Source organism: Eptatretus burgeri, chromosome 11, assembly GCF_056783735.1.
Source record: "Eptatretus burgeri isolate ZD-2024b chromosome 11, Ebu_testis_v1, whole genome shotgun sequence".
In the NCBI taxonomy this organism is placed as follows: Eukaryota; Metazoa; Chordata; class Myxini; order Myxiniformes; family Myxinidae; genus Eptatretus; species Eptatretus burgeri.
The window spans coordinates 6130597-6152503 of record NC_140971.1 but is presented as its reverse complement, the minus strand read 5'-3'; the positions used below and the strand labels follow the sequence as shown (position 1 = coordinate 6152503).

The following is a 21907-nucleotide window of genomic DNA, read 5'->3' as shown; positions in this document are numbered from 1 at the left end:
GCTCGCTCTTTGCTGCCACAATTCCCGTTTGCCCCTCGAGTGAGATCCACGATGTCCTCAGGTCGTGCACCAAATGTGGTTTTGAAACACAGAATGGTTCGTCCACCTAAGCAGGGGGTTACCCCCATTCCAGACCGTGGTGTCTAAACCAGGCCGACGATACACCATTTAAGGTTATCTAATGGAACACACGTGCAAGCAAGCTTGAGTGAGGACGTTTATTGTCATACCTTGCTTACGGTTGCCAACTCTTTCATTGTGTGGATTGATCGCAAACAAGGCCCAGTCAGGCCTTCAATCTGACGCTTGATCTCCACAATAGCATACAAGGTCATCCAGCAACTTTTAAAACAGTGTCATTAATCCTCGCACTTACACACATTGTTGTGCTATGGATTTTTACATGCTGGCATCGTGGAACCTCTACACCTACCCCTTCCTTATGTACGAGTCCTAAAGGGTACGCCAGCGGATGACTTCAGTGCTGGCATGTCTCGCTCCCGTAAAGCGCCATTTCCCCCCCCCCCTACTCGGCTTTAATGCCACCTCAAAAGGTCACCCAAGAGTCGGGAGGAACCGTTCCTTTCGCCGTGGCGCCAAGCGCTGAACACGATGGGAAATTACATGATGGATTGATTGATGGATGGATGTGCTCGCCGTGTTGCACGGATGTACAGTTGCAGGGAAGGAAGGGTTTGTGAGGGCATACAGATGGTGGAGATGCAGACAGTTTAAAGTGTCCAACAAACACTCGTTTTAATTTTCATCGCGAATATACAACGAGCGCGTGCATGGGGTGTGGGGGGAATCCACAAGATGAGGAAATCCAATCCCCCCCTCCCTTTCAAGTCCTGCTATGCCATGGAGAACTGAAGAATTTTAAACCAAAGCTTCAAACCCTTCACAATTCCAAGACGTCTGACGAGGTACACCGAACCAGCGCAAGGGATACAGCACACAACTACCTTCTTGTTAACTTTACTCAGGACCTGGCTAACCCGGTGGATATATGGAATATGGTTCAGGCTCGACGGGCTTAGGTCATGGTAAGTGTCCCATCGCTCCACCACCTGGATGGCATTGGGGTGGGTTCTCACTAAAGTTTAACCCGCAGGTTCAGTGAAAGGGTCATTAACGGGGGTAAAAGGTACGTTTCACCACCTGCAGATAACCGTGCAGCAAGTAATTTATCCCAGCCTGACCGACCTACCAACCAACCACTCTGATCTTTATCCAGAAAACTCGGTTTGACCCATAAAGGGCAGAGTTGAGCCATTAAAGCAGCGGTATTAGGGACGAAACCATGGTGAACATTGCTCATATCATTACAAGGAGCGGCACGACGAATAGAATTACAATAAATAAATACGACGGAATGTGGCGATTACTCAGTAGTAAAAGAGCGAAAGGTGCAGCAGAATGAGGTCGAGAGGGTCCAGCTGTCGCCCGGAGTTTTTCGACCTCGACCCCTGTACCGTTATGTCCGCTGGGACACAATTGACTTCTCCCAATAAATTGGTGCATTGAAGGGCACAACTCGAGACTGGACGTATCACTCTAAAAAAAAAAAAGTTACAGCAGGTAGTTGTTCATCCAAGACGAATTACGGCACCGGCACGGTGCAAAACTTAAACCGACGCCTACACACACACACATGCACACACGCAAACATTTAAAGCTTTGCTGCCAAAACTAGAGCCGAATTATCCCATTCGAGACCATTGCAGTTAATGCTCGGCCCTGGCTCATTTGGAGAAAAGCAAACTCGGCAATGTTTGAGGACAAAGGGTAGCCAAGTGATGACGTCAGAGCCAGGTAATGACGTCGTGTTGTTTAAACGATTTTCATGGTTTTGTTTTGATAGTCCCCATGGTCCTGGATTAAATGACTTCCAGTTGGGCTTGGTTATGGATTTAGGGGGTCAGGTGAAGGTCATAGACATAGAGGGTTCATCGGGGAAGGAGATAGACAGTGGGAGGAGAGGACTGACAGAGAGACAGACTGAATTAGTAACTAAGCGTGGAGTCGTCCCATTCCAGCTGTGCATACGGGGTCGAACTTCCCAGATGACCCTCTCGTCCTGGACCCCCTTCTGCCTCCCCCCGACTTTCCTCTTCTTCCTCTTCCTCTTCTTCTTCTTCCCCATATCCCTCCCCTTCGCTGCTTTCCTCATCCAGTCCTACTTCGTCCTCACTGATTCCAGTCTCTTCGCAGGACTGGGTGGGAGAGGAGGGGGGGGGGAAGGTGGGAGGGGGAATGTTTGAACAGTTGTACAAAGATAAAAACAACTTATCTTCATCAAACAATATAAACGATGATCACTGCAATACCTCCATCGGGTTCACGGTGATTGTGAGGCCAGAATCGTCCCAGTCCATCTCCCCCTCGCGTCCTTCAGCCCCTGTCCGCACGATACCTCTCTGAGTGGCACGCACACGTGCCACACCCAGTGTCACTGCTCCCAGGACCACGCATACCGCAACCACCACCACAACTGCAGATATTCCCAGCACTGCGGACACGTACAGGTCCTGCTTGTTCCAATGGTACAGCATATCAATACACCAAGTGCACGACCAGGTGCAGGAAAGCATAAGAATGAGAATGGCAATGGTCATCTTCTGGACTCACCGGTGGTAGTTGAGGAACCCACGTTTGAGTCTGCGGCATCTGAGGCTAAACGAGGTTCGGCAATGAGGTGGCTGGGGGATCCTGGTAAATGGGCAGAATGAAGTGGGTTCACCTGTTGAAAAGACAGAGTTGACAAGCAAATTATGTGGTCGTGAAATCAGGAAGTGGAGGCATACCAACATTGGATACATTATATAGTGATTGAGGCTCAGACTGTAACACAGTCTTTTTATATTAATTACTTTCAAATACCAGCCGTCGCTTCACTGATGGAAGTACTAAAGGGGGGAGGGAGAAAAAGCGGGGGGAAGAGGGAGAGTGAAGAGGTGGAGGGGAAAGGAGAGAGGAGGGGTGAAGGAGTGAGGGGTGGAGGAAGGGAAGACAGCGTGAGATGAGAGGAACGTTTTTCACCAGATTTGCTTTGATCCCCTTTAGAGCACCTCACAAAACCTCCAAAAAATTGAAGGGCATTCGGTAGAGCGCATACCTCCACCACACAATACCTGATCCATGAGAACATATCGGGCCCAATACATTTTTGAAATATCATGCTATTTATAGTTTTTGGCCCGATCTCTTAATGGTGAAAAATCACTTTAAAAAAATTAAATAACTCATATCCAGATCCAGATTCGGATCTTCACCAAAATCGAATCATTTCTTCCTTGTCACACACCCAACACGTCCACCAAATTTCATCTGAAGCCGTCAACTTTTTTCATCAACTTTTTGAAATATCGTGCCATGTATTAGTTTAGCCCGATCTCTCAATGGTGAAGAATCACTTAAACAAGGACAAATGTGTCCAAGAGCCACGTCATTCCACCAGTCAATCTCCTTGCTATGCTAGCTTCCAGGGCATCGAGTGCCTCCAGGGCATCAGGTACCCCCAGGGCATCAGGTGGCCCCAGGGCATCGGGTGCCCTCAGGGCATCAAGTGCCCCAGGTCATCGGGTGCCTCCAGGGCATCCGGTGCCTCCAGGGCATCAGGTGCCTTTAGGGCGTCAAGTGCCCCAGGGCATCGGGTCCCTCCAGGGCATCAGGTGGCCCCAGGGCATCAAGTGCCCCAGGGCATCGGGTGCCTCCAGGGCATCAAGTGCCCCAGGGCAACAGGTGCCTTTAGGGCGTCAGATGCCTCAGGGCATCAGGTACCTCCATGTAGCCTCCCTGCCTGCTTCACTCCCTATTCTCACCCCCAGAAAGGTTTTGTCTTCACCAGAAGAAGAACAAGAAGAAGAACAACGCGGAGATCTCTTGGAGCCAGCGTTAGCTACGCAACGCGGCAAAAAAATTCAGGCTGCTAGGTTTCAAGGTTTTGTTGTTATCGAGGAGGCACACTGACACACTGACACACATTGACATTTATTGGTGGAGATAGAAATGAGACAAAACAAAGGAACATGAAATGGAGGGATGATGAGGTCAAGAAATGCGGAAATAAGAGACAATGGGATTGGTCTGACCTCCAAAACAAAGTCGTTGCTAAGGAAACGTCCGCTGAGTTCGGTGCAGCGAATCACAAATGAACGCCGAGTCAGGTGATGCAGGTTAGTGTTCCGATAGGCCAGATGCCGCAAAGCCTGCTGGTAAACCGCCATGGGGGCAACCCCTACACAAGAGAGAAAATGGTTGAGGTTATGGCTTTTTTTAATTGAGCATCAAAACAAAAGACTCAAACCTGGGTTCCTCCATTTTCAGCCAGTCGTGATGGAGGAAAAATAGTGATCTAGTGTTTTAAAATAAGAATAAAGAGGCTTCAGCTGCAATCATAGAGGACTGTCACTCTTAAGCCTCACCATCTATGAGCAAGCCTTCCGCAGAGCTGTGCAAAGTGAGCATGGATGCGAGTTCAGAAGGCAGTAGTAGTAGCAGCTCCTCATATTGAGAGGCCAATGTGGACCCTTGCGCGAGCACCTCACACGCCTCCAGGTTGTGCGCCAGCCCCGACCCAGCCCGTTCTCCTTAGCGAGTCATTGGAAAGGAGAAAAACGTGTTTGGGTTCAGCACTTATAGGTAGATCACAAAGAGGAGAAACTACAGTAGGTTCACATTCCGATCACAATTCGAACCTTACCTTCAGCCATGTTGTTCTCTTCACTTTGTGCTTCAATGTCCGAATTGATCCGCGGAAAGCTCAGGATGCGCAACGCTGGAGTCAGCGGCACACCGCCAGGTGCTGCGAGGTCGGAAGCTTCGGGAGCGAGAGGAGAAGCGGCGGAAATCCAGAGCTGAGGCTCCGGCGCACGCCCAACTACCACGTAGGCAGACACAGGGGGCACCGATGGGCAGGTGCTGTCTGGGGCACACCTGGGTTAAAGGAATTTTAAAAAACCGACTCACATAAATTGTGTTAACTTGTGGGATACATTTCATAATCGGTCCTAAATAATATCCGTATAATGATAAAAACCCAAGAATAACGGGGTGGGTGTGTTAGTTGTCCAATAATATACAATGCTACAAGTTCATAGGTGACGTACAGGTGGACACAGCACACAGCATTGCACAGAGGGATGGGAAATATGATGTAATTGATGACCGAAGAGACCAAGTATGTCAAATCGATACAATAAATAAGTTCTGTTCTTGCGTGTGGTGGCTTGGCTGCCGGATAGCTGTTATTTGTTGGAAGCGTGGCTGTGCTGCTGATGCTGTGCCCCTCTACCAGTGCACAAGTACTCATTTCGCTGACCTTGGAAGGATGACACGCTGAGTCAACCCCACCTGGTGTTAATTAAGCAGCCAACCGGGCTCAAACTCAGAACCCTAGGATCCGAAGCCAGCCACCCAAGCCACAAAGCCAACACCAAGCTAATAAATAAGGGGTATTTGGTTATTCTGAGTTGCTGATCTTTATTTCTTGTTGCGGTTCGGTGAAGCCGGCGCCCCCCCTATGCTACGACATACAACAGTCCTGAGACAGTTATTACCCTCGCCAGAGGAGAGGGTATTGCATTTGGGTCCGTTTTGTCTGTTTGTCTGTCCACACAGAACGTGAGCTCGGTTTTTCTCTGCAACCGCTTGTCGGATTGCATACGAATAAAAGTAAAAATACTATACTTCGCGAGAGGTCCTCCAGATGGGACATCTGACCATGAGTAAACGATGGTAACCAGCGGAAAAATCCAATTCGTTTGAGAATTGGCCTGGATATATACCATCATGGACCGAGCAAAATGTTCGACCCCAACATTCACTGGATGACCTGGAGCGCCAAATGCACGTACGTGAGCTGTGTCGAGATGGTGACGCGACGTGGCCCAGGTGATGGAAAGAACCGCGAATTTAGATATGCAGCATGGCGCAGAGTTCGGCTGAAGGCCTCTGGATCATCACCTTCAAGGGTCAGCACCGACTGTGTGGGGTTAAAATGGACCTGCCATGAGACGTACCACATCATGTTTGAATGTTGATGAGATAAAGATACATCAAAAGGCCTTAATTTTAGAATTCCATAACAGACACTGCAATAAGCAGCCAGCACCTCCCACCACAAAACAGCTCACACCTTCCACCAGCACAGTCCGCACCCCAATCCCGAAGCATTCTCCTTTACCCCTATGCCACAGCCTCTTTCCCACCAAACCACACCACTACAGCCTTCATACCCCCCCCCCCCTTTTTCCACACCACAGATGACACACTCACACATTGTAACAAACCTTCATGCCTCTGCCTAAACTGTCAAAAGCTGAGAAATCAAGGCCTTCTTGACAGGCGAGAAGACAGGCAATGTCTCGCCGGGAGTCCCGGATGCCTGACCTCAATAAGAGTCCCCACAGCTCACCATAGAGATAGTCTCCAAGCTGTGCGGCCTCACCACCTGCACGCATGAATGGTGGGAAGAAAGTGCAGAAGTAAAAAAAAAAAAAAAAACATGCAGTGAAGGGAGGGACACATTATTTGGTCACAATAGCAGCACTCACAGGCGTGCAGCAGGTCTAGTGCCAAATCCGCACGGCTATTGTCCCGATAGAGCACGGGGCAGGGTCTGCACGGCAGAGCACAGTTTAAACAATCGGTGGAGTTGCTTACAGGACGAGTTTGAGTTGGGTTTCACCTTGTTACAAGTCGAGCACTAAGATTTAATAATACAACACTGGGCTTGAGCAAAAGCAATGCCATGGAAAAGTCAAAGCAGGATAGATCTCCATCTGCTGGCAAGCCACAACCAGCAGGTTGAGATTCAGTAAACCAGACAAAGACACACGGACAACCAGACAAGTCGGTAGATATATCTGCTCATCGGTGTCGTGGAAAGCGTATCATAAAGCAAAAGTATAATGGTTAGAATGAATTTGCCAATGAATATGGTTTGCCTCCACGCAGTGTGGGAATGTCAAAACGCGAATGGCAAATTTGGCATGCTGGAGTTGGAATGGCACAGATGGAAGGTGACGTCACCTTTGTGAAGTCTCCCGGTGTGGTTAGTAGAGCTGTTACCTGGGAATTCCCAAAACATGAACGTCAGGTGTGGGGGTCTTTGAACTTGTACATGTTGTTTATCCATCTTTGTTTTTTTTTCACTGATAGACTACGTCGCTGGCTCACTGGCAAGCCGGCATAAGGAAAGTGACAAACAAATACGTATACACAAACAACCAAGATCGATAAAACCAATAGGGAGACAAATAAATAAATAAATAAACAAATCAGTCGATAAAAGACAAAGAGGTAAATCAATCAGACAGGTGGATATACTTCTTCACAATGTGTACCTTGCCAGCAAGCACCAATCACAACTTGCGTCTCCAGGTCTGCCCCAGAGATTGGCCAATCACTGGACACCTGATACGGGTCGTACGATACGCCGTCCACCAACAGAGTGACAGCAGGATAGTCCACATTGATAACGTAAAAATGCCACTCGTTGTCGCAGGCCTGGCGGGAATAGAAAGAATTGAACTTTGACGAGAAGGAAACATTTCACGTAACGAGGAACATGATGAACTGAGGAAGTACGGGTGGAGGGCACCGTCCTCCAGTCGGGTTACATGTCTGAGCAACAACCAAAGGGGTTCACTCGTTTCATTTGTGCACAAGTATGGAGGCTTCTAGGGTTTGTTTGGTTTTTCACGTGAAGACGGGTGAGATTGCGTCCTTGTTGATACACAGGATGTATTGAGAGCCTTGACTCAAGATAGAGGTTTGCACGTATTATGTGAAAAAATAAAACCAGATCAATACGTCTATCAGTATAATGAGCGACGAACATCGTTCACCTGTTCAAGTTTCCAGTAGAAGTCTGCAGGATGCGATCCTCCCTGCTCGATGACGTCACGTCGAAATGAGAAGATTACACGACACTCGTGCAGGAAGAGGCTCAACTTCCTAATGCCAGTGCCTGTGCACACGGGCCCACATCACAGAGCAGACAGAGACTCTGCGCTACTGAGAATGTCGCACAAACACCACTCTATGAGAAGCACAACTTCTGCTGAACCAGCTTACCTCCTCCCAGCTGACCCTTGGTCCCTCTGGACAAATCCTACCCTATCAAGGCCTTTACAACGCACATCCCTCTCCCCCCCACCACCTATTCCCTCCTGCTCCAAATAAAATCCACGACCAATCATTCAAGGTTAAGACCGAAGCAAAACTATGGTAGTTGTGTTGAGGGTGAGCGAGTTCTAAACTGTGTGAAGGTGGAAATAGTCACCTGTCCTGTCACCCTCACAAATGATGGCTTCCCTCGCATCTCCCCCGGAACGGTGACGCAGCCATACAGACAGAGAGAATGCTCCAGACAGGTTCAACGCCTGGTTCAACATAAATGCCTAGGTAGGGCGAAGTACGGCAGATGCACATTTATAATGACTTGTGCAGGGACAAATATTACGATTGTTTGGATGTTATTCATCCGTTTAATGAGACTATTGCCACCTACGAGTGTCCGATACACAAGAAGTTAACTCTGACCTCACTGCCTTCGAAGTGATGCCTGGAGGACGAGGGAAGCTTGGAGCTATGGTTGCTGGCAGCCTGAAGTAGCTCAACAGCACCCGAGGCTGCATCTGAGTTGGGGGGGGGGGTCAAAGGGCAATGCGAGAACAGTGTTGGTTGGAATGAATCGGAAGCAACGAGGAGGGGAGGGAAGAGGGAGACCCATCGTAGAAAGTGGCAAAGTCGGGAGATTGAAGAGAGGAAGGGATATCAAGGGAACCAACTCAAGAGTCACAAAGGTTAGGTAGTAATCATGAACAAGGTCTTACCACAGAGGCGCCGGCGGGAAAGTTCTGAATAGGTGTCTCGATCACACGTCCGTCCTCCCACTCCAGTTTCCACGGCAACAGATGCCTGTAGGCTAGTTGGTGAGGTTTGGCAGGTTTCGAGGGCAATTCCCGGGAAGAGGGGAAGTGCCCCACCACCAGCCGGGTACTCGATGGTGTCACTCCATCCTGAGTGTGGTGCACAGTAAGGGGGCGAAAGCTCTCGCCATGGTACTTTGCTCCAATAAGATACCATAGGCCCGTCTGGTGAACCTCACCTTGCCAGCCGTGACGGCAAGGGGCACGGATGTGAATGCGTACGATGGCATCTCGCTGGGCCCGTCGCTTCCCGCAGTCAAACGCCGTAACGATAAACTCCATCGTGCGCTCTGAGCCATCGGCGTCGGGTAGCAGGCCTGATACCCTCACGTTCCCTGCAATAAACAGCCACCTCATCTCACCAAAACCCTGAGAGATGAAAGCCAAACCATCGTCAGTTTATAAACGCATTCGCATTACATCATGGGCTTTTCACAACCAATCAGAGACTCTCTGCCATGTTACAAAACCAAACGTGTAGAATTGATCAAGTAATTGTTGAAGAACTGTCCAGCGTTCATTCCAAGTGCTTTTTTTGGCACGAGGGATGTGGAGAACACCTGATTGAAAGTTTTCACGTCATGTTTTTTGCGTCACACAACAATCGTTGAGCACATGTAACTCAAGCACCCTGGGGTGTTTAGAGGTGACACGAGGCATTCTTAGCAAATTCTAAACAGTCTCTCAGAGACACCAGTGTGTGGATCATCATAATAATAATAATAATAATAATAATAATAATAATAAAAAAACGATTACATTATTTAACTACAATGGCACTCGGTTAAATGAAAACCTCTGCCAGGCTGAACAGTTTATGATTTATATCTCACTTGATAGGCCGGAGGTGCATCAGGATCGAAACCACAATCTAAATCGACTTGTTCTTGTCACCTACTCAACTCATCCACCAAGTTTTGTCATACCTGTCAACAACATTTCGAGATTTCATGCTACATGTAGTTTTTTTTTTTAGCCCCATATCTCACTGGTGAAGAATGACTTGAAATTTTTTTTTAAATTCTCATATCTCGATCAGGATCCTCACCAAATTCGAATCAATTAACCCTTGTCACACACACAACCTGTCCACCAAATTCCATCCGAATCCATCAATAACTTTTTGAGATATCCCACTCACAAACAGAGACAAACAGCAGCGAAAACATAACCTCTGTCCACCTTCGGCAACAGAGGTAACGATCCACTACAATACCACGTCTGTCAGAAAATGAGAGGAATCAAATCACTGGACACCTTCAACCAGGGTCTTCCATGAGCCGTATTGCAAGGCTCTTTAACGTGAAGAGAGGAACTGTTGAGGATCTCAGAAAACGTCATGAAGCCACTCGATCATCAAGAGATATGCCAAGAGGTGGACGCCCCTGGATAACGACTCCCACTCAGGACCGATACATCAGCATGACCCATCTACACGATCTGTTTAAAACTGCTCAGAGTACTGCAAACACGCTTCCTCCTTCTTCTTCTTCTTCTTCTGGTGAAGACAAAACCTTTAGGACGCGGCTCTTCTATATACAGGATCCGGATCTCCCTAAAATACTAAACACCTGTACACATCCTCGCATTGAGGGTGCCTTTTGAGAGCGTCTATCATGAACTTTTAATATATATATTCAGACATTTGCTTTAAAGTTTCGAAAAGTTCACGTCACTATTTAAAGATTATTCCATTTAATGTGTTGTAATTTCATAAATACACGATTTTTCTCGTCATGAACAGGAGCCTCCATGACGGGTCACGCTATTGGCTCCATCAAGGCACCTGACGAAATATCGGTAGTTGTTATTGCCTTTCGGACGCGGCTCTTGGACACATTTGTCCTTGTTTTTTAATGGCATATAGTATACAACTAACCAGTTACAATACCCTGCTATAACAGATAATGACACGGCATACAAACGCATTTAAATAATTGGACACATACAGTCATAGCCATAGAATGTGATTCACCGTCCATGTCGATGGAGAATGGTGAACCGGGGGTGAGGATCTCATAGCCACAGATCTGGCCAAACTGTGGTGAGCAGTCGCCGTCGGTTGCTTCCACTCGCAGGACAACGGCGTCCCCTCGGCCCGCAGACCCCTTGTTCTCGGGCTCACTGGTGTCCGGTTCGTCTCCGGTCTCCTTTTTTAACAGCGTCACCTCGTATACGGGCTGCGTGAACTTGGGAACGAACTCGTTCACATCCTGTACCTGCACACGCACCGTGGCTCTGCATTGGGGCGGAGGGTGGCGACGAGGGGGTGGATCATGTAAATGGAGATTGCAAGGCAGAGGCTAAACTGTTAACGATGAACCGGAAAGCTATTGCTCCTGGCACTCAAAAAAAAAAAAAAACCCACAAACCTATATCTTCTTCATCATTAGCACTTGCACCACGATTCATAGTTTCTCCATCCGTACACCCATAGAACGATGATTAAAAATCAAATTTTTAAATACATTCTTCATCACTTACAAAGGTGGGGGAGATGGTGGTGGTGGCTGTTAAGCCAACGCATAACTTGCAGCACTCGAAACACTCAATGTGGGACGAAAACATGAAATGGAATGGCCTGCTCCAGAAGATTGTGCTCAGTGTTTAGTGTTTAAAAACATGATGAACGTGACAGCGTTTTGGGTAAAAATCCTAATTCACTTTGATCTAGTTGATGACATTTGGGAGGGGGGGGGTGGGTGGGTGGAACGAGAACGGCACTTAGTAGAGTGCATGCCTCTGCCAGGCTGAACAGTTTATGTTTCATCATCATTATTATTATTATTATTTGATTACCGATAGTTATTAATTAATTAATGCACATTTTATCCCAAGCACATGGAATGAAACATCACGGTGTTCGGTGGGGGACAATGGATGGCTTATCGAAGGTGGAACTCTGGAAAGCAAAGCAAAACCTTCCATAATAATACATTAAATGTGCTCGAGAACATTAAGGAGTTAATTAACCGGTATCACTCTCGTCATGATTTGGCTGGAAATTATATAAAAATATATATATATATATATAACAGTCACACTTCAATGTTCAAACCCTTTCATTGTTAAAAGCTGTTTTACAAATGAGCTCACTTAATGACATCATCCCAAATGCCAAGACAGAAGGGCATTATGTAACATTCCCCCGACCCCCCCCTCCCCCCCCACACACTCATCCCAATCCACAGGGGAGTTTAAAATGCATGTCACCATAGAAACCGTGGATGGCTCCGAAAGCACCGCAATGAGGCTGCAGGAAAAGCACAGAGGGAAGACGTCCCATGATATGTGTGGGAGCAGTGCACTGTCAAGACGACAATCCCGTGGATCGGAGGGAATCGAACACAGTTTGCATCAGTGTCCTCGACATAACAAACAAACAAACAAACAAACAAACAGCAGGACTCGGGCGATCCTCACGGTCAGACGCACGAGTCGAGAAAAACCATTAACGTTTTGGGACGTTTGGAATGGGACACGCAGGTTAACACCAACAAGGTCTTATTTGGAATGGGACACGCAGGTTAACACCAACAAGGTCTTATTTGGAATGGGACACGCAGGTTAACACCAACAAGGTCTTATTTGGAATGGGACACGCAGGTTAACACCAACAAGGTCTTATTTGGAATGGGACACGCAGGTTAACACCAACAACGTCTTATTTGGAATGGGACACGCAGGTTAACACCAACAAGGTCTTATTTGGAATGGGACACGCAGGTTAACACCAACAAGGTCTTATTTGGAATGGGACACGCAGGTTAACACCAACAAGGTCTTATTTGGAATGGGACACGCAGGTTAACACCAACAAGGTCTTATTTGGAATGGGACACGCAGGTTAACACCAACAAGGTCTTATTTGGAATGGGACACGCAGGTTAACACCAAACAAGGTCTTATTTGGAATGGGACACGCAGGTTAACACCAAACAAGGTCTTATTTGGAATGGGACACGCAGGTTAACACCAAACAAGGTCTTATTTGGAATGGGACACGCAGGTTAACACCAAACAAGGTCTTATTTGGAATGGGACACGCAGGTTAACACCAACAAGGTCTTATTTGGAATGGGACACGCAGGTTAACACCAAACAAGGTCTTATTTGGAATGGGACACGCAGGTTAACACCAACAAGGTCTTATTTGGAATGGGACACGCAGGTTAACACCAAACAAGGTCTTATTTGGAATGGGACACGCAGGTTAACACCAAACAAGGTCTTATTTGGAATGGGACACGCAGGTTAACACCAAACAAGGTCTTATTTGGAATGGGACACGCAGGTTAACACCAAACAAGGTCTTATTTGGAATGGGACACGCAGGTTAACACCAAACAAGGTCTTATTTGGAATGGGACACGCAGGTTAACACCAACAAGGTCTTATTTGGAATGGGACACGCAGGTTAACACCAAACAAGGTCTTATTTGGAATGGGACACGCAGGTTAACACCAACAAGGTCTTATTTGGAATGGGACACGCAGGTTAACACCAACAAGGTCTTATTTGGAATGGGACACGCAGGTTAACACCAACAAGGTCTTATTTGGAATGGGACACGCAGGTTAACACCAACAAGGTCTTATTTGGAATGGGACACGCAGGTTAACACCAACAAGGTCTTATTTGGAATGGGACACGCAGGTTAACACCAACAAGGTCTTATTTGGAATGGGACACGCAGGTTAACACCAACAAGGTCTTATTTGGAATGGGACACGCAGGTTAACACCAACAAGGTCTTATTTGGAATGGGACACGCAGGTTAACACCAACAAGGTCTTATTTGGAATGGGACACGCAGGTTAACACCAACAAGGTCTTATTTGGAATGGGACACGCAGGTTAACACCAAACAAGGTCTTATTTGGAATGGGACACGCAGGTTAACACCAAACAACGTCTTATTTGGAATGGGACACGCAGGTTAACACCAACAAGGTCTTATTTGGAATGGGACACGCAGGTTAACACCAACAAGGTCTTATTTGGAATGGGACACGCAGGTTAACACCAACAAGGTCTTATTTGGAATGGGACACGCAGGTTAACACCAACAAGGTCTTATTTGGAATGGGACACGCAGGTTAACACCAACAAGGTCTTATTTGGAATGGGACACGCAGGTTAACACCAACAAGGTCTTATTTGGAATGGGACACGCAGGTTAACACCAACAAGGTCTTATTTGGAATGGGACACGCAGGTTAACACCAACAAGGTCTTATTTGGAATGGGACACGCAGGTTAACACCAAACAAGGTCTTATTTGGAATGGGACACGCAGGTTAACACCAAACAAGGTCTTATTTGGAATGGGACACGCAGGTTAACACCAAACAAGGTCTTATTTGGAATGGGACATGCAGGTTAACACCAACAAGGTCTTATTTGGAATGGGACACGCAGGTTAACACCAAACAAGGTCTTATTTGGAATGGGACACGCAGGTTAACACCAACAAGGTCTTATTTGGAATGGGACACGCAGGTTAACACCAAACAAGGTCTTATTTGGAATGGGACACGCAGGTTAACACCAACAAGGTCTTATTTGGAATGGGACACGCAGGTTAACACCAAACAAGGTCTTATTTGGAATGGGACACGCAGGTTAACACCAACAAGGTCTTATTTGGAATGGGACACGCAGGTTAACACCAACAAGGTCTTATTTGGAATGGGACACGCAGGTTAACACCAACAAGGTCTTATTTGGAATGGGACACGCAGGTTAACACCAACAAGGTCTTATTTGGAATGGGACACGCAGGTTAACACCAACAAGGTCTTATTTGGAATGGGACACGCAGGTTAACACCAACAATGTCTTATTTGGAATGGGACACGCAGGTTAACACCAACAAGGTCTTATTTGGAATGGGACACGCAGGTTAACACCAACGAGGTCTTATTTGGAATGGGACACGCAGGTTAACACCAACGAGGTCTTATTTGGAATGGGACACGCATGTTAACACCAACAAGGTCTTATTTGGAATGGGACACGCAGGTTAACACCAAACAAGGTCTTATTTGGAATGGGACACGCAGGTTAACACCAAACAAGGTCTTATTTGGAATGGGACACGCAGGTTAACACCAAACAAGGTCTTATTTGGAATGGGACACGCAGGTTAACACCAAACAAGGTCTTATTTGGAATGGGACACGCAGGTTAACACCAAACAAGGTCTTATTTGGAATGGGGCACGCAGGTTAACACCAACAAGGTCTTATTTGGAATGGGACACGCAGGTTAACACCAAACAAGGTCTTATTTGGAATGGGACACGCAGGTTAACACCAACAAGGTCTTATTTGGAATGGGACACGCAGGTTAACACCAACAAGGTCTTATTTGGAATGGGACACGCAGGTTAACACCAAACAAGGTCTTATTTGGAATGGGACACGCAGGTTAACACCAAACAACGTCTTATTTGGAATGGGACACGCAGGTTAACACCAACAAGGTCTTATTTGGAATGGGACACGCAGGTATACACCAACAAGGTCTTATTTGGAATGGGACACGCAGGTTAACACCAACAAGGTCTTATTTGGAATGGGACACGCAGGTTAACACCAACAAGGTCTTATTTGGAATGGGACACGCAGGTTAACACCAACAAGGTCTTATTTGGAATGGGACACGCAGGTTAACACCAACAAGGTCTTATTTGGAATGGGACACGCAGGTTAACACCAACAAGGTCTTATTTGGAATGGGACACGCAGGTTAACACCAACAAGGTCTTATTTGGAATGGGACACGCAGGTTAACACCAACAAGGTCTTATTTGGAATGGGACACGCAGGTTAACACCAACAAGGTCTTATTTGGAATGGGACACGCAGGTTAACACCAACAAGGTCTTATTTGGAATGGGACACGCAGGTTAACACCAAACAAGGTCTTATTTGGAATGGGACACGCAGGTTAACACCAACAAGGTCTTATTTGGAATGGGACACGCAGGTTAACACCAACAAGGTCTTATTTGGAATGGGACACGCAGGTTAACACCAACAAGGTCTTATTTGGAATGGGACACGCAGGTTAACACCAACAAGGTCTTATTTGGAATGGGACACGCAGGTTAACACCAACAAGGTCTTATTTGGAATGGGACACGCAGGTTAACACCAACAAGGTCTTATTTGGAATGGGACACGCAGGTTAACACCAACAAGGTCTTATTTGGAATGGGACACGCAGGTTAACACCAACAAGGTCTTATTTGGAATGGGACACGCAGGTTAACACCAAACAAGGTCTTATTTGGAATGGGACACGCAGGTTAACACCAAACAAGGTCTTATTTGGAATGGGACACGCAGGTTAACACCAAACAAGGTCTTATTTGGAATGGGACATGCAGGTTAACACCAACAAGGTCTTATTTGGAATGGGACACGCAGGTTAACACCAAACAAGGTCTTATTTGGAATGGGACACGCAGGTTAACACCAACAAGGTCTTATTTGGAATGGGACACGCAGGTTAACACCAAACAAGGTCTTATTTGGAATGGGACACGCAGGTTAACACCAACAAGGTCTTATTTGGAATGGGACACGCAGGTTAACACCAAACAAGGTCTTATTTGGAATGGGACACGCAGGTTAACACCAACAAGGTCTTATTTGGAATGGGACACGCAGGTTAACACCAACAAGGTCTTATTTGGAATGGGACACGCAGGTTAACACCAACAAGGTCTTATTTGGAATGGGACACGCAGGTTAACACCAACAAGGTCTTATTTGGAATGGGACACGCAGGTTAACACCAACAATGTCTTATTTGGAATGGGACACGCAGGTTAACACCAACAAGGTCTTATTTGGAATGGGACACGCAGGTTAACACCAACGAGGTCTTATTTGGAATGGGACACGCAGGTTAACACCAACGAGGTCTTATTTGGAATGGGACACGCATGTTAACACCAACAAGGTCTTATTTGGAATGGGACACGCAGGTTAACACCAAACAAGGTCTTATTTGGAATGGGACACGCAGGTTAACACCAAACAAGGTCTTATTTGGAATGGGACACGCAGGTTAACACCAAACAAGGTCTTATTTGGAATGGGACACGCAGGTTAACACCAAACAAGGTCTTATTTGGAATGGGACACGCAGGTTAACACCAAACAAGGTCTTATTTGGAATGGGACACGCAGGTTAACACCAAACAAGGTCTTATTTGGAATGGGACACGCAGGTTAACACCAAACAAGGTCTTATTTGGAATGGGACACGCAGGTTAACACCAACAAGGTCTTATTTGGAATGGGACACGCAGGTTAACACCAACAAGGTCTTATTTGGAATGGGACACGCAGGTTAACACCAACAATGTCTTATTTGGAATGGGACACGCAGGTTAACACCAACAAGGTCTTATTTGGAATGGGACACGCAGGTTAACACCAAACAAGGTCTTATTTGGAATGGGACACGCAGGTTAACACCAACAAGGTCTTATTTGGAATGGGACACGCAGGTTAACACCAAACAAGGTCTTATTTGGAATGGGACACTCTGGTTTACAGAAGCGAGATCTTTACCTCCCATGATCAGAACATTCTGTTGTCTGCTCTCCAACGTATTGCAATAAACACAGCAGTCCTGCTTGTTAACCATCAGGTTTACCAATGTCCCACAACCTCATCCTCCATGGCACACCCAACGTCCTCCTCACCGGTGAGACTTCCGTTGGCGTCGGTGCTGACCGTCCTCCCCACAGTCCAACGCCTGAATTCCGAACTCGTACTCGGTTTTGCTCTCACAGTCGAGGCCCGGTCGTGCCCTCAGGACACCCTCGCCCGTGGAGCTGTTCACCACGACCCCTTCAAAAGGTGTTCCGGCACCCAGCACGCGGAATCCACAGATCTCCCCTGGTGGACACAACCATGTTCGTGTGGTTATAGCTCCACATTTCACCCTGACTCGTCACTTGATCGACAACAACCACATCCTTCCCTTTAGGACAAGTACACACCTCGTCCTCCCCCAATCCACTCCCTCCCCTCTTACTGACACACTATTAGTTGAGAGTTTTGTACCAGCATAGGGAGTCGGTGCATCATGGTCCATGGCGACCAGCGGAGGGCTAAGCAAGACCTCCTCTTCATTTTCCGTGACGACGCCATGGTAGAGCTCCTCGATCCACGGTTTGTGACGATTTACTGCAGGGAGCACAAACACATAGCGACAGTTACATTGTCGCCTCCATATCAGCCAATCCCGTGCTGCTCGTTATCCGAATCCTTCACAAGAATGATCCGATGAGGTGCAAAAGCACCCGGGGGTGGGGCGGGGGGGGATTAAATTGATGGAGGGCACTTTCACCGAGAGTGCTGCGAGTGGCGCCACGTCCTGACAATTTCAAGGGTCCCGGAGCACGTCACGGAGATACAAGGGCAAAGTATCGGCTTTTGCGCCGTCACCTTGCGGACTCGAGGCGTTACCTTACCGAGTTGGTACGTGGACGTGTCCGTAACCGACTGACTCGGTGATCTCACGGAGACGAGTGACGGAGCATTTTGTTTCTCTTTCGGGATGTACTCACATGAACCGCTTCGATGGATCGTACTCGGAGTTCATTGACGAATACAGAACCAACGAACCCAGCATGTGTCCGTCTCAGGGTGGACGCCGGCTGTGTGGCCGGCCAAATTGACCGGAGCTGCTGTCAGGCCGACGGTGCACCTTTACCCGCAGATCTTGCCCAAATGGTCGACCTGCTATCACGAGAGTGCACGGTAAATAAATAAATGATAAATCACTCCGGGTCGATCACCGACCTACGGTGGTTCGACGACATCATCGTCCTCCCTGTATTCAAGTTCTTACTCATTAAACCGATTACTCACCGCTGGAACACGGTCACACAGGTGATGATGCAGAGTGAGAGCGAGTGGTACGTTGTAACATGATCATGAGTGCACGTAATGACGTCATAGCTCAGATCCTTATGGCACGAGATCATCAAAGTCACGCGACGACATCAACCGTGATGCAACTGGCGTTTCATAAGTTACAAGGTCAAGTAAACGGGTCACGCGTAGTTTGTGTTAGAAGTATATTTGAAGTATAATGGTGCATTGTGGGAGCGATAAGATGCAAATTGTACCACGTGTTATCCGAACAAACATGGTGATGATTAATTAAATTATGTAATCAAATGCGTCACGTCCATGCGAATCGCCTTCTTCTGGCACCTTCTGGCACGAGTGCGTCCTTACTGTGTACGAATCATTTATTTATTTATTATTTATACAACCAGCTGTCGACTGGGCGTAGCGTGACCAACTGACCTTTAACACACAGCGCACGTTCCACTCCACGTGGGCATCACACACTATTCATCCATGATTAGTACATGATCACATGGGTCCGTCCGTTCATGTGTGCGGAGTGATGGCGGTCATCCTACATCCCCATATCACCACCACAGGCACCCGAACAGTCTGATCATCATCACTATCATCATCATCATCAAAACCTCACACGATCATAATCATCACCACCACAATCATAATCATCACCACCACAACCTCTCACCACCAAAGGCACCCTAACAGTATGATCCTCACTATCATAATCATCATCAAAACCTCTCACCATCATAATCAGCAGCACCGCCACCAGATCACACCACCACAATCATAATCATCACCAATCAAAACCTCTCACCACAATAATAATCATCATCCCCCAAAACCTCTCACCACAATTATAATCATCACCACCACTACAACCACCATAACCTCTCACCACCACAGGCATCCAAACAGTATGATCATCACTATCATCATCATCAGCACCACCACCGGATCACACCACCACAATCATAATCATCACCCACCAAAACCTCTCACCACAATCATAATCATCAGCACCACCACCGGATCACACCACCACAATCATAAACATCACCACCACAGGCACCCAAACAGTATAATCATCACTATCATCATCATCAAAACCTCACATGATCATAATCATCACCACCACAACCTCTCACCACCAAAGGCACCCTAACAGTATGATCCTCACTCTCATAATCATCATCAAAACCTCTCACCATCATAATCAGCAGCACCACCACCGGATCACAGCACCACAATCATAATCATCACCGATCAAAACCTCTCAACACAATCATAATCATCACCACAACCACAACCACCATAACCTCTCACCACCACAGGCACCCGAACAGTATGATCATCACTATCATCATCATTATCAAAACCTCTCACCATCATAATCAGCAGCACCACCACCGGATCACATCACCACAATCATAATCATCACCACCACAACCTCTCACCACCACAGACACCCTAACAGTATGATCCTCACTATCATAATCATCATCAAAACCTCTCACCATCATAATCAGCAGCACCACCACCGGATCACAGCACCACAATCATAATCATCACCGATCAAAACCTCTCAACACAATCATAATCATCACCACAACCACAACCACCATAACCTCTCACCACCACAGGCACCCGAACAGTATGATCATCACTATCATCATCATTATCAAAACCTCTCACCATCATAATCAGCAGCACCACCACCGGATCACATCACCACAATCATAATCATCACCACCACAACCTCTCACCACCACAGACACCCTAACAGTATGATCCTCACTATCATAATCATCATCAAAACCTCTCACCATCATAATCAGCAGCACCACCACCGGATCACACCACCACAATCATAATCATCACCCAAAAAAAAAACCTCTCACCACAATCATAATCAACACCACCGCAACCACAACCACCATAACCTCTCACCACCACAGGCACCCTAACAGTATGATCATCACTATCATCATCAAAACCTCTCACCATCATAATCAACAGCACCACCACTGGATCACACCACCACAATCATAATCATCAACCATCAAACCCTCTCACCACAATCATAATCATCACCACCACCCCCGGATCACTCACCACAACCACAACCACCGTAACCTCTCACCACCATTGTCGCTGCCATCAACTACCAATATTATCATCACCACCACAGTCAACCTCCCAATATCATCACTACTCCTCACCACGATCATCATCATCACCACCACCACCACCACCACCACCAGTATCCCTCATCCTCGTCATCACCAAAACCTCTCACCACGATCAGAACAAACTATCATCATCATGATGCCTGATCACCATTCACTAGGTGGAAGCATCCGCACCTTTCGCGGTCCCCAAGGAACGAGAGGACGGAACAACGACGAGGATCCCGAGCGTGAAGAGGAGGCGCGAGGGAGACAGCGAGGTCGCCGCGTGCCGCATTCTCCGAGCAGGCACGAGCCGATGGGGGAGGGGAGGGGGCTCCTCGGGCTCCTCCGCTCTGGATTCCTCCTTCCCCTTCTCTTCCTCCTTTTCTTCCTCTGAAGCTCTTGGGATAAATTTTCCTTCGGAATGTCGGTTCGCTTTGCCGCGCGTGCCTCGTTTTCACAGTCAACGCCGGGCACTCCGCCTCTCGTCGCAATGCGCTGCAGCTCTGCGCGCTGACGTCAGCACGTCACCAGAAGCGAAAAACATTGCCTGAACGTAATGACGCCACACGCATGAAACTTGTGCGGCGATGGATGACGCAATTACGCGCTTTTCATAAAACCGAACGAGCTCCGGATAATAAAGTTCAATTCTCCACAAGGCCTTGTCTTTGATGGACCCTCGTACCGGGAACCTGCTTTGTCTGGACATTTCAATCAAATACAAATCGGTTTTGTAATGCATCTCCCCCCCCCTCAACCAGCGGACACCCGTTCAACAATGACACGGACAAACGATTGGAGGAATTTTGCCACCACTTGGGCGGATACCCGCTGTGTTGTGTTCGGCGGACATCCGGTCACGGTGCATGTGGGGGCGGGGGTTAATGA

The 21907-nt window shown here is 47.4% G+C and overlaps 1 protein-coding gene across 4 annotated transcripts; it reads right to left on the bottom strand.

Moving 5' to 3' along the window:
• Window positions 1–204: 204 nt before the first annotated feature.
• LOC147016388 (calsyntenin-1-like) lies at window positions 205–21811 on the bottom strand. 4 transcript variants are annotated; one of them, XM_085847810.1, is made up of 19 exons: window positions 21212–21811; window positions 18030–18152; window positions 17666–17861; window positions 10915–11177; window positions 9119–9274; window positions 8844–9029; window positions 8551–8645; window positions 8291–8408; window positions 7854–7975; window positions 7350–7512; window positions 7036–7074; window positions 6294–6454; window positions 5859–5986; window positions 4706–4938; window positions 4428–4592; window positions 4095–4240; window positions 2632–2743; window positions 2331–2512; window positions 205–2216 (listed from the first exon to the last, which is right to left on the bottom strand). In XM_085847810.1, exons 1-19 carry the CDS (start codon window positions 21309–21311, stop codon window positions 2007–2009), a joined length of 2898 nt encoding a protein of 965 aa, XP_085703936.1. In that variant the 5' UTR covers window positions 21312–21811; the 3' UTR covers window positions 205–2006. The 4 variants fall into 4 exon arrangements, with proteins under 4 accessions (XP_085703936.1, XP_085703935.1, XP_085703938.1 ...); XM_085847809.1 differs by having other exon boundaries at window positions 5859–6007; window positions 21212–21799; XM_085847812.1 differs by lacking the exon at window positions 7036–7074 and having other exon boundaries at window positions 21212–21801.
• Window positions 21812–21907: the final 96 nt, after the last annotated feature.